The sequence below is a fragment of the Pygocentrus nattereri genome, chromosome 26 (genome assembly GCF_015220715.1).
Source record: "Pygocentrus nattereri isolate fPygNat1 chromosome 26, fPygNat1.pri, whole genome shotgun sequence".
In the NCBI taxonomy this organism is placed as follows: Eukaryota; Metazoa; Chordata; class Actinopteri; order Characiformes; family Serrasalmidae; genus Pygocentrus; species Pygocentrus nattereri.
In genome coordinates, this window is record NC_051236.1 from 23,211,982 (window position 1) to 23,225,206 (window position 13,225).

A 13,225-nucleotide genomic window follows, 5' to 3' on the forward strand; every position below is an offset into this window, starting at 1 on the left:
CTCTTTCAGTGGCAAGGAGCATTTTAATGGGTGCTGACATAATAATAAACACTTCAACTAGTCAGTCTATTGTACTCCTCATGAACTAAGGACTATGGATTTGAATGAAACACTTGAATGAAACACTTGTACTCAGCTTTATGTGCAGTTTCAACTCACCTGCACAGTACAGTGCAGCAGCTCAGTGTGAGCCATAAAGCAAAACATACTGCCACCTAGTGGTACTTGCTTAAAAGACACAGCACACATGCCACATGACCTTAAATGACTGTTTGGTGTTTTTTCTGCCATTTTTTTCTACTTTACTGCCTTTTTTCTACTATACTTTTTAATATTATATATAGATTCAGGGTTATGAATAAATTAAAAACCTTATAAAAACATATATATATATATATATATGTTTGTCAAATTATTTCATAGCATAGTGTGAATTGTAGATTAATTCTAATCAGGAAGATGCAGGTAATCACAATAAACAAGGCATGAGATTACTAATGAAATGTAACAAAAAAACAGCCTAATTATCTCTGAAATTGTATTTAGTCTTCCTTGCACTATAACAAGACTAATACATTTCATTTCTTACAAATTTTGGAAGTGAAATATTTTTCAAACATGCACACATTGTTACAACAGGAAAAACTGTCAGATTAAAAAATGACTGTTATTGGGACTCTATGATTGATATCTATGATTTTAATGTGGTATGTAAACATTAAGCTGCAATTATAGTCCATTTCAAAACTACTATTAAGTCAGTATGAATCTATTCTGCTTTCAGCATTTGAGCCCCATTGATCTATAGCGCAGTTATAAAGAGTGTCTTAGTGATGAACTTCTTTTTGATTGAAGCACAGCGCAGGGCAGCGGAGCAAAAATGAGGCCAATTACATAGACAAGTCTTAAAATGTAGAGTAACAAAAAACATTCTATTTAATTTGAAAGGACAAAAGGGAAGTTGGAACATAGTCCCCTAAAAATGAACTGCTTGAGAGATAAAACCATACAAAATGTTCTAAGAGAACCTCAAGTAGAAAAACAAGATCAAATTGAACACTAGACAACAATGCGAACGCTAACAAAAGTTTTTTTTTTTGGGGGGGGGTCACAAAAAATGATAAATTAAACCCATTTACTTCCACCAAAACATTTAAAGCTGATTTCAAAACATTACATGCTCTAGAACTAAGAATATTTGTCCCAGGGACCACAGCGGACTTTCACACATCCAGTCCTTTTAGGAGCACTACTGATGAGTACACTCTTTACTCTGCAGTACCAGATACAACCAGTAGGGGTAGATGTTGAGCCAGTTTGTGCAACATAGACATGCATACACTGCATGATAATCCGCTGCATAGTACAGCTCACTGTTTACTATGTCACACAGTCTCACTCACATACACACACACAGCCTCAGCAAGAGCTACACTGCATATAGTAAAACCACTTTACAGGAGAATCCCAGCACTGAAGGGTTCAGCGTTCTCCCTCCATGCTTTAATTCACCTGAAGCTTCTCATCACCTGATTACTATTATGTGTTGCAGCAGAGAAATATGTTGCAGAAAGGCGCCAGTGATCTACAAAGACACATGCCTTGTTATTATCTACACAGTCTGAAACTCACTCCAAGATCTCAAATTAAAGCCACACTATATGTCCAATGTTTGAAGACATCACCTCAACCAATGTTTCTTTTGAAATTAAGGGACATCAACAGGGAGTTTGCCTGTTACCACCCCTTTGCTATAGTAACAGCCTATACTGTTCTGGGAAGGCTTTATACTAGATGTTGGAACACTGCTGTGAGGATTTGATTGCATTCATCTATAAGAGCATTACTGAGGTCAGGTACTAATGTTGGATGCTGGATGTTAACTACTTCTAAAAGATACCTGATGGTGCTTCATCACTCAAGATAACTTAATTTCATTACTCCACAGCCCAATGCTGGAGGGCTTTACATCCCTCAAGCTGCTTGGCACTGGTCCTGGTGATTTTAGGCTTCTGTGCAGGTGCTCCAGAGCATCTGCACAGATGCTCTTTGTATTGCCAGTGCTTTTCTACAGAGATTATACAAGCTCTGTGACTGCACTTTAATAAGTGTCAGGAATGAGTGCACCTTAAAGTAGCTAAATTAACAAATTAAAAGGGGTTTATGAATATTTTTGGACAGGGCATCAGCGTAAAGCATTTCAATCTATAACCAAGTTAACTGGATAAAACCATTAGTGACAAACAAGGATATCAAAATCATGTCGGTATCAGCAGCTAATTGCGTAGAGAAAATGATACACATCGCATAAATAGATTTAGATTTGACTGATATTTCGAAATGACATTAACTGATGTATTTACTGGAAGAGCAGAACATTTAGGAGGGTTGCTGTGTTATTATATCTACATTTTATTCATTTTACTCGATTTGTCACCCTACAGAAATAAATACTATATGTCTCTGTGATACTAATCAAGGTGGACGTAGTCCCAGTTCCTACATATTATAAACGCTTATGTATTAGCATTGGCAGATACATAAATGAAAAATACTTGATACTGGCATCAGGACATAATTCAATATCAGTGCATCCCTTAAAATAATTCCTTAGCATTCTTATTTTCAAAATGATTAGCTATTCTATGATGAAATGATTATCCTATTCTAAGCTGCTGTGAGAAAAGATTTCCCACAAGAAACTAGAAGCCCACCTAAGACCACACAACAATTCAGATAACCTTTTAATAAGAACAGTGTTTACAACACAAATCTATGCAGGCATATACATACAGCGTCCTTTACAAGCACTGGGACCACAAAGACAAAAGTGCCAATTACGCAATACTAAAGCACAGTGAACGAAAGACCAAATATAAATGTTAGAAGAAGTACTGAATATGACATTTTATTATGGGGCAGTGTATAATTTATCTTTTAGAAGTGACGGAGCATTTTGTGCTTTGCTGTTGCTTTATGAAGAACCAGTGAACTGTCCACGTATAAATGTACATTTTGTAATCATGTCTTTCCACAATAGCCTGTGTATGTGTTTCTGTGTGACAGAATTAAAAGAGAAAAGAGGGAGGGGGGGATTTTTGTGTGCATTTGATCCTTTTTGAAAACACTCACCAGTCCTGCAGTGAGAGAGGGGGCGGACTGGCCTAAAGACTGGCTCCTCATGCGCACAAGGTTATTGGGCTCTCCAGATTGCTGCTGCCAGGCCAGCTGACTCACTCCACTGTGCATGCTGCTGGACAGCGGTAAGAGCTGCTTCCCTAAGATAATTGCACACAAAAATCAGAGTGAGCTAAGCTAAAACACCATAGTGTATTACAGTTCTGTACTGTCGCAGGAGACGGACAGAGATTTCAGTGCACTTCTCTGAGACTGAGGCTTTAACAAGATGAAGGTCAATAAGGACATATGTAAGAGCTTGGCTGTATTACATGCTTTGGTGATTTTCTGTGTCAGAAGTACACATCCTCTGCAGCTGTCTACACATGTTAAAAACAATTACTGTGTATTAGCTTAATTTTAAATTTTTCCCCCAATATAAAAGTCAGCAAACAAAAATTTGCAGAAAGAGGTCATTTTTAAGTTTGATCCCTATACAGGATTCGTAACTACTAACTAGGAGAATTAAAACTTTTACATAGTCTTTGAGTTTGCAGATCCTTTCAGAATACTGTGTCCTTGCCTCACACTCATCTTTAGCTCACCAAAAAGATTTTTAACAGCTTTAGTTCAGCTGGCAAAATCTTGACTCTGTGGTCAGTGAACCATTTTTATGTGGATTTAGATTGCTGTCCTGCTAACAGCTTCAAGCATAATCCAGTCAGTCTTCTGGCGGGCATGCAGCCAGATTTTTATACTGTGTTATTTTTCTGCAGGATTGTTTTTGACTTGTTTACTGATTTTCCACAATTTAGTTCCACTGAAGCTTTCACTTTATTTTTCAGTGTGAGAGCAAGAGTATATGGCTGCTTGAAAGCTGTGCTTTCAACCACAGCGTGAGTGTAGCTAATCTTCTACTCGAATACACATGAAGAGCACGACCACAAGCCAAGGCAACACTTAATTCATTCACTGACAGGAGACACCCTCTGAAACAAGAATCAGTCAAGCAAAATCACTGAACCATGAATCATTGTTTCAGCGGAAGTGCAAGCGTCTTACCAGTGAGGCCACTGGCCATGCTGCTGCGACGGGCTCTACTGTCATCCTGGCTGAGCTGCCGCTGCAGTTTGGTCTTTCCTGCGGCAGGGGACAGGTCAGGGTTACTCAGCTTCCGAAAGAGCAGGGGAGGGTGCACCACTGCCTCCTTCTACAGAAATAAAGAGAGACAGACAGACAGAAAGAGACAAAAATTTTGAAATGTTTAAAAGAAAATGGACCCGAACAAAATAGGCCAGTAACTTTTGTTAGGCCTGATTAGATATATCAGATACATAGAGGGTAAGGAGTAATAATACAGTGCATCATACTGTATCAAATTGTATCACAGCATTTCATATGGGTAGTACTGTAACTACAATGTTAGCTTGTGGTAGTGTTAACTTTTGGACCATGGTCAGGGTCTTGACCTTTATTTCCCTCAAGCTGAAATTTAAAGAGAGTCTTAAATCTCGAGTCTGGGTAGAGAGTCTGTTGAGGGCAAGTCCGATTAAAGATGCAAATCAATCAACACGGGACTCAAAAAAATTGAGAAGTCACCGTGTCATATAGAATCAAACTATGGCTTTTTTGGATTATTACACCCCTAACAGTTGGGCACATGAAACCCCATTTAAAGTGTAAAGGAAGACAGAGAAGTACAAACACTGGAGAAAACATACAAAACAAACATCTGAGAACACATCATAGGGAAAGAGGGTGGTGAAAGAAAGGGAAAACAGACACAGTTACTTTAGCTCAAGCCCCTCAAAGAGTCTGTCTACAGCAGTTGTGTGATATTAAACAGCTGAAGCACTTGCATAGCATACCAAATAATTATAGAAATTACAATCCAAACCATGGGAAATGGTAACAATACATGTTAACGCCCTCCTCCCCCTGCAAACTCGCACTATGAGTAACAACTTGTTTGAGCAAAATGCAGCCACCATGAAACCATCACAGCACTTCTAAGTTAAATAAGGACAAACAAACAATGTGACCTCTGTTGAATCAAATCATTAAAAAGAATTACAAAACCAGTCAAGACAATCGCACTTCAGTTAAGTGGCAAAATAGCTCTGGGCTTCATAACACATGTGAAATGCTTTATGTTTCCAGTGAGACTCTGTGTTCTTCCACAGTGAGGTTGAAAAACGGACCACTGACATCCTCTCTGTGGAGGCAGTAGATTCCAGAACATCTGGACGGCCTGTGTGGGACACAAAGCGCTCCTAAAACTGCTCCAGCGCACAAAAGCGCTCCAAGAACATTTCCGCCACTGAGCCACAGTGCAAACAAATCCCTGCCTCCTCACCTTACACATGCGTCAAATATTAGCCTCTTGCTTTCCACAATTTAAACACAATTCTCCTCTCTTTGACACAGATATTCCATGTAAAACGTGCCAGCGTGCCACCTTCTCCCGCCGAGCGCTGTCACTACAGACTATATTACTATTCAAGTAATACAGCGATTAGGACTATTAATCTAATAACCGGTTTTGAAAGAAAGGCAAAAGAATAAAAATCAGCTTAAACGAACACTAACAAACCATGCATATCATTTCAAAGATTGCAAAATACTTTACTGAAGAAAGGTAAACAAGGAAGCCTTTAAAATATTTGTGCCAAAAAAATCCATATACATGGGTCCATCACCTGTTTCGTACTGCAAGAGAGACCAGTAGGAGAATTTAAAAAAACACATCACCATGTAAACTACCAACTTATCACTGACGATTCAACTAATTAACTGATCCATTTAATGAATGATTTTTTTCCTTAATTAATCACTTTCAATCCAGTAGACTCCTTCCCTCTAACTAAACAGAGGGCTGGTTTCTAGTCCTCTTCAGTTTACAGTTATAATAACACATTTAGGGTAGCCAGCAATGACTGTGGTCAGGATTCCCCTCTCCCCATGGATTCAGACCACATAATCTATTAGGGGAAAGCTAGACGGCTGACCAAGCCTCAGGAGCTATTCTGAAATGTTTTGCTCCAGCGGAGAGCACCAGTTTGAGGTCTGGAATTATGGCATGAGCTTTAAGGTCTTGGAATAGTGGCTGTGGCTAATCAGCTCAGGATCAGATACACGCAGGACTGCACGTGAAAGCCACTGACCTTAAACAGGGGTTAGAGAGGAGAATTTTCAGGGACAACTTCACCTGCTGCAGCATATGAGGATGGGACAAAAGACAGGTGACTGAAATGGTTATTTGTTGATAATGTGAACATAAGTGTCACTTGCTAACAGAGGACAAAAGACTGGACAAAAGACTGCCTAACTGCCAGCCGTTAGTATGACTATTTTCATTTATTATATGATGATTTATGTGAGCAAAACAAGTGCACTGTGGTCACATCCTATCGAGCAACAAGAAAGAAATGGTGAGCACCTTAACAGGCATGCTATTACCTTATTGCTGAAGTCCAGAGCGATTACAAAACCATGCCTTTAGTGAAAATACAAGTTGGGATAAGGAAATAACTACCTAATGCTAACTGACTACCTCATCCGAGTATTCCGGAGCTTAATGGCGATCTAGTGAAAGCTGCTTATGGCCAGATCACGTTCCTCATTTGTGGCTGGGCTTTTCTCTTAGCCAGATGTTTTCCACGCACTCATCCTTCTTTCTCTTCAAAGCTCATTCATCCAGATTTTCCTTCTCCACTGATCCAAATACACAGACTTCATAGACACAGGCTCAACACCAGGGCTGACCTCAAGGCAAAGAATAATGATAGCAACTGTAGTTTACCAATAATGGAAGGACAATAAAAAAAGTTATCATCTATTTAAAGTAAAAGGTAGCTACTTCAAGTTGACAAAATCCAAAAATGAAATAAATATCAACTTATGCCAATGTATGTGGGTTTATTGTATTATGGCTCACAATTTTAGGCATGACCTTTTAATAGCATCACAGAACAGTGAGGAAAGTGCAAATGCAAGCAGAGAGAGAATTGAGTAATCCCAGACTGACGTAAGAGTCTACAGTACATTCAGAAGGGATTTTGTGTTGACAGCTACATTTTGTAATATTCTGAAATGTAATGAAATGTAAAAAAGCCTACTTATCATAGTTACAGATGCAGTGGTATGGCATAACGTGTGGGAGCAAGCAGTTAACTAGCCAAGTGTGCGGGACAACTTGTGTGTAGAGAAATCCTGCAAATGAATGAATAGCCAAAAAAAAAATAAAAAAATCATACCAATCGCTTGAATAATAAGCATACCAAAACAATATCCAGAAGCAAAATGTCAAAAATGAATGAACTCATTCTTAACAGATGTTCAAAAACTAGGCCTAAACAGAAGCAACCAATCATGTGAACAACACATGAAATGCTTTCTTGTAGGCTACAGAAACGTCTGAGCCTTCAGACACTCACACGGACACAGCTGTGGAAAGTGCACTTAAAAGGCGAATACATGACAATAAAGCCAACTAAAGACAAGTCTGATACAGACTTTTTCAACTGTGACTAATGCAGATGGACCCAGTTATACACAACTGCAGGAGGGAGCAGCTCAAAACATTCAGCTTTCAAGTTGGAGCAAGAGCAATAAGTACTTCAGAACAAAAAAAAAAAAAAAAAAAAAAACCACGACAGCTTAGACTTTCATATTTTCCTTCAATACTCCAAGACTAGATACACTATATTGCCAAAAGTATTCACTCAGCCCTCTAAAATCATTGAATTTAGGTGTTTCAATCACTTCCATGGCTACAAGTGTATAAAACCAAGCATCTAGACATGCAGACTGTTCTGCAAAAGAATGGGTCGCTCTCAGGAGCTCAGTGAATTCCAGCATGGTACCCTGATAGGATGCCACCTGTGCAAGTCCAGTCGTGAAATTTCCTCGCTACTAAATATTCCACAGTCAAGTGACTGGGTACGACATTAACTCCGTCACGAAGTGGTAGGCCACATAAAATGACAGAGTGGTGTCAGCGGATGCTGAGGTGCATAATGTGCAGAGAGCACCAAATTTCTGCAGAGTCAATCACTACAGACCTTCAAATTTTATTTGGCCTTCATATGAGCTCAAGAACAGTGCGTAAAGAGCTGAATGGGTTTCCATGGCCGAGCAGCTGCATCCAAGCCTTACATCACCGAATGAGGCGTCAAATGCAGTGTAAAGTGCCACCACTGGACTCTAGAGCTGGACTCTCTGGAGTGACGAATCACGCCTCTTCGTCTGGCAATCCAATGGACAAGTATGGGTTTAGCAGTTGCCAGGAGAACGGTACTTGTCTGACTGCATTGTGCCAAGTGTAAAGTTTGGTGGAGGGGGGGATTATGGTGTGGGGTTGTTTCTCAGGAGCTGGGCTTGGCCCCTTAGCTCCAGTGAAAGGAACTCTTAATGCTTCAGCAGACCAAGAGATCTTGGACAATTTCATGCTCCCAACTTTGTGGGAACAGTTTGGGGATGGTCCCTTTCTGTTCCAACATGACTGCACACCAGTGCACAAAGAAAGGTAAAGACATGGATGAGCAAGTTTGGTGTGGAAGAACTTGCCTGGCCTGAGACAGAGTCATGACCTCAACCCAATAGAACACCTTTGGGATGAATTAGTGTGGAGACTGCAAGCCAGGCTTTCTCACTCCACATCAGTGTCTAACCTCACAAATGCGCTTGTGGAAGAATGGTCAAAAATTCCACTCCTACAACACACTCCTAAACCCTTGTGGAAAGCTTTCCCAGAAGAGTTGAAGCTATTATAGCTGTAAAAGGTGGGCCGAAAATACATTAAATCCTATGGATTAAGAATGGGATGTCACTTAAGTTCATGTGTGTATAAAGGCAGACGAACAAATATTTTTTTGGCAATACAGTGTAGCTTTGTGTATAGCTTGTCCAGATGCATGGAAACATATTGTGTCTCTCTAATACAAGACCAAAACTTTAAATATATAAATGCATTCAACACAAATTGTGTGCGGGTGAACTGAATCTGAGTTAAAAGAAGCACGTGAGAGCCTGCGCTGCAGCTTTTGGTCAGGAGGTGACGGATCATAGACACCATGCAGCCACGGGCAGGCTGAGCCCTACACTCGGCACTGGAGTGATAATCTGGACACATGGCTGAAAGGCACGCGCTACCACACGCATGAATTACACAGCTTAAGCCTACAGTGTTTTTATGGTGCTTAACTGCATAAAACAAAGTAGAACAAAAGTCTTACCACACTCAGGTACCACTGGAAATTGGAGATGATGTTCTCAGGAGCTGTCCCGCATTCTTGCTAGGTTAATGTTATACTTCAGGTAAAACTGGCATATTGCGTGAGTAAAAACTCGCAATGAAGTGAGAGCAATGGAAGAAATCATCAAAGGTCTGTCTAGGGTATTCTAATACAATCCTACTCTGTAATCCAACTGTTAGTTTCACAGAGGAGAAAACTGAATAATTTCCTCTCAACTCTGAGATAACAAACACCACCCACACAATGATGTCAATGATCCAGTTCATCACAATGTCAAATATTGTTCTCAAAGTGTTTAACCAGTTCACTTTCAAATTTTCAAAAATAAAATAAAAATGTTACTACCTAAAGATCAGAACTGTCCAGGCTACAGTCTTCTCTGTGGCTCTTTATGGAGGTGAAAGCTGGACAACAAACAAGCAAGACAGGAAATACATAGAAGCTTTTGAATTTTAGAACTTTTGACAGTATCTTGGATAGCAAAGAGAACAAATTGAATGTCTGGCTCATTTTACACTCAACAGTGTTAACTTTCACAATCTGGGAAACTTAAATGGGAATTCAAGCATAAATAGGACAGTCCTACAGGTTAGCAGACAAAGTGCAGTTATTACAGCAAGAGATGGCTCATACCACAGTTTCATGACTGATAGCAATATTGAAACCTTGAGAATTGGAAGCTTTAAAATGAATGCCAGATGAGCATCTCACAGACGAGCACCTAAAAGTAGACTACCATGCTCAAACTACCCAAACACTACCACTCCAGAACAAGAAATACACAGCTCCACATGACCCCGTGCGAATGTGCCCTTTTTATGGCTAGTTTTATTACAGGATCAGATTTGTTCTTTTTTCCCCTTCAATCACTGATGCAGTATAGGCCAGGCAATGGGACCTGCTACTGGATCATCACCATTCATAATTAATCCCAACATTATTCATCATAAAACATTCTATGCACTTTTGTTTTTTCCCCCAAAATTATTTGAGCATCTGTGCCATAAGTAAAATGTACTTCATTCATTGTACTTAAATGCAAAACAAAATGTTAAACTACATGCCATTTATTTTAAATATAATTTTAAAGGTAGCTGGCGAGGCATTAATAAAGAATCTCACTGACACCATTGTAAGAAAAACAACCCAAGACTATGCTGTTTCGATCCTTGCTCTTTACAGCACTCTTGGAGCAATGGATGGAATTACTCTCCAGACTTTCTCTACACAAAGAGTCTAATGTCAGCTTGATGCTGTGCTAAAAGTGCTTTTCTCTGAAACAGATATTGTTTTAAACACTTTATAAAGTAACCTAAAGAACTAACAAATGGTTAAACTGCCCAAATACTCTGGGCCATTGTATAAAAGAGAGGTCAATGTTTTTACCAAAAACATTGTTAATTTTTAGCCAAAAGCAGCTACAAGACTCATTGTATTTCTCGCCATAAAAATCTATGCCTCTGAACAGCACACTACTCAGCAGACCTCCCTTCTCAGAAAACCTTAAAGATCTGGACTACAGTGAAGAATGACGAACTGCAGTGTGTTCTTAAAGAGTATCTTTTCCTTCAATGCTGTTAAGTACAGCCCTTCTTAGTTGTACACTTATGCTGGTTTCACTTCCCTGGTAGAGAGTTTTTAGCCTCCTGTGAAAAGCATTTAGCCTTTAGCTGTAGCACTGTTAAACACGGAGTGGATGATGTCATTCATGGCACGCCCTCGTGAGCACTGTGTTAATTATAAACAATATGAAGTGACTGAGTGAAATCACAACAGTGAAGTTGTTTTCATTTTTCTGTTGGCTATCTAAGCAGCAAAAGCTGTTTGACTCCACAGAGAGTGAGGGAGAAGGAGATAGAGGGTGTGAGAAAGAGAGGGAGCACAATACATGCAACACAAACAAAAGCGTGAGACTGTGAGAAGATCTAGAGCAAGCAGGTAGAGTCACAGGCTTGGTGTTTAAACAAGCAGACCAAGGTTATTCATCCATCTATTCTGTTTGCACTCCAAAGACTCATAAATTACTGAGGGTGGAAGGCAGCAAGACAGAGTAATGACCACCATGAAGAGATGTGTACTTGGAGAAAAACAGTTGACTTACTGCCAGACAAAGTATAAACATCTATTAGGGACACACAAATATGGAATCTGTGTTACTTTAATAATATGCTAAATTATTTGCATCGGTTATCAGAATTTGCAAGCTGTAACATCACCATTACCAACGTGATGGCTAACGTCAGGATGAGAGCCCCTTCCTAAAACTCATTGCATTTCCTCGTTTCCTGTCACAATGGCTGGGTTATGAATACCGAGAAAGATGCGATGTTCTGTCAAGTATTTCATCAGTGTCCTTTACTGGAAGTAACTCATTTAGAAAACAGCATCCAAAAGCACAGCTGCAGCTTTGAATAAGAGTACTGTTACAACCCAGTGGTTTTCAACTCTCAACAACAAACCTGCACAAACGACTAATCAAAGCCAGATGAAGATAGCACTGGGTTGGTGGGACAATGATAAATATACTCAGACTGGCTGACTATATCATAAAAACTAACAGCAACATCTGACTGTTTTCGGCACTGAAGCATGTTTGTTAATGGTCAGTACAGTGTATATAAATTACATGTTTCTGTAATTCTGGCCACAAATTCTTCGTTATTGCCACAACACAAGGCTCAGTCTTCGTGGCTCAAGTAGCTAATGTAAATTTTTATTATGAGTCTATCCCTGCACCTAGTCACGAATTGTGCAATCCCTGGTAAGGATATATCAACATTTGTGATTTTGCATGTCTTTTATGTGCATTTTTACTCAATTATCATCTCAGACAGTGCAAGGTTAGTCTGCAAAGTGTCATGACCACTGAAGCAGACATAACCTGTTTTATAATGAGCATTCCTCACCCTCTGGCCCTCTCTTCATTCTCATTTTGAGACTTATATGGAACCAGCAGCAAAGCATTCATCTTGTGCAGTGTGTGTGCGCAACATAGGTGCAAACACACACACACACACACACACACACACGATAATGAAATGTATCCGGACCACGACCCATCATTTCAAATCCAAGCAGCTATGTTTAACCACTCCACCCAGGCCACGTCCCTTATGAGAAGATAATGGATGGCTTCCCATCTCACTTTTACCCCCCCACCACCCCATTTGGTTCCAAAGCATACCTCACACATACCAATTACACACCACCCACCCCTGAACCATTACCAGCCTCACTCTGTTTTCCTCACGCACAGAGTAAACACACTGGGTAAAAATCCAGCCGAATTCCAACTCCTCACCAACAGTTAGAAAATAATGGTTTGTCCTGAGGCAGATTTGCTGCTTTTTTTGTAAATTCTTTACTAGTTATCTTTATCTTTTTATTTGATTATGCCTATGCAAATTGTCTATCTGTGTGTATTATAGTGGTTGTGTTTGGGATAGTTCTACAGTTTAATGAGTGGATGAACTTTCTGATGATCAACTCAGATGCTAGACAAAGTAAAGCACTGTAAAATCACTTCTGCAGTAATGCATCTCTTATTACATGCAAGTTAGTTCAGGTTTAGCAGTACTAGTAGGGCCTGATTTGGTCAGGCCTCAACATGGTGGGAAGGGCTCAAGTTTGGGTTAAAATTTTTTGCCCATGTAGAATCTACCTTCAACGAGAAGCCAGTCTAAGTGAGTAGGTAAGTGAATCTGTCCAAAGACCCCCTCAGCTCTCAGCAAATTCATATTATTTCTTCTGTAGTGACAGTACAGCCTCAAAGAACCTGCCTGGCTTTGTATTTACAGCTTCACTGCTGTTAATTTCTGTCCAGCCTGAAGCAACAGACCAAGAGCTGCAGT

The 13,225-nt window shown here is 39.8% G+C and overlaps 1 protein-coding gene across 6 annotated transcripts in view; it reads right to left on the reverse strand.

Annotated features, from left to right (window-relative positions):
* The window catches only part of mast2 (microtubule associated serine/threonine kinase 2), a 158,297-nt gene that overhangs the window by 115,423 nt on the left and 29,649 nt on the right, over window positions 1-13,225 (reverse strand). For all 6 annotated transcript variants that reach the window (XM_017721501.2, XM_037535076.1, XM_017721492.2 and 3 more), the window contains exons 2-3: window positions 4,180-4,327; window positions 3,133-3,278 (exon numbers count right to left, since the gene is read on the reverse strand). In XM_017721501.2, coding sequence (XP_017576990.1) covers window positions 3,133-3,278; window positions 4,180-4,327 — 294 coding nt within the window. The remainder of the gene's footprint in view (window positions 1-3,132; window positions 3,279-4,179; window positions 4,328-13,225) is intronic.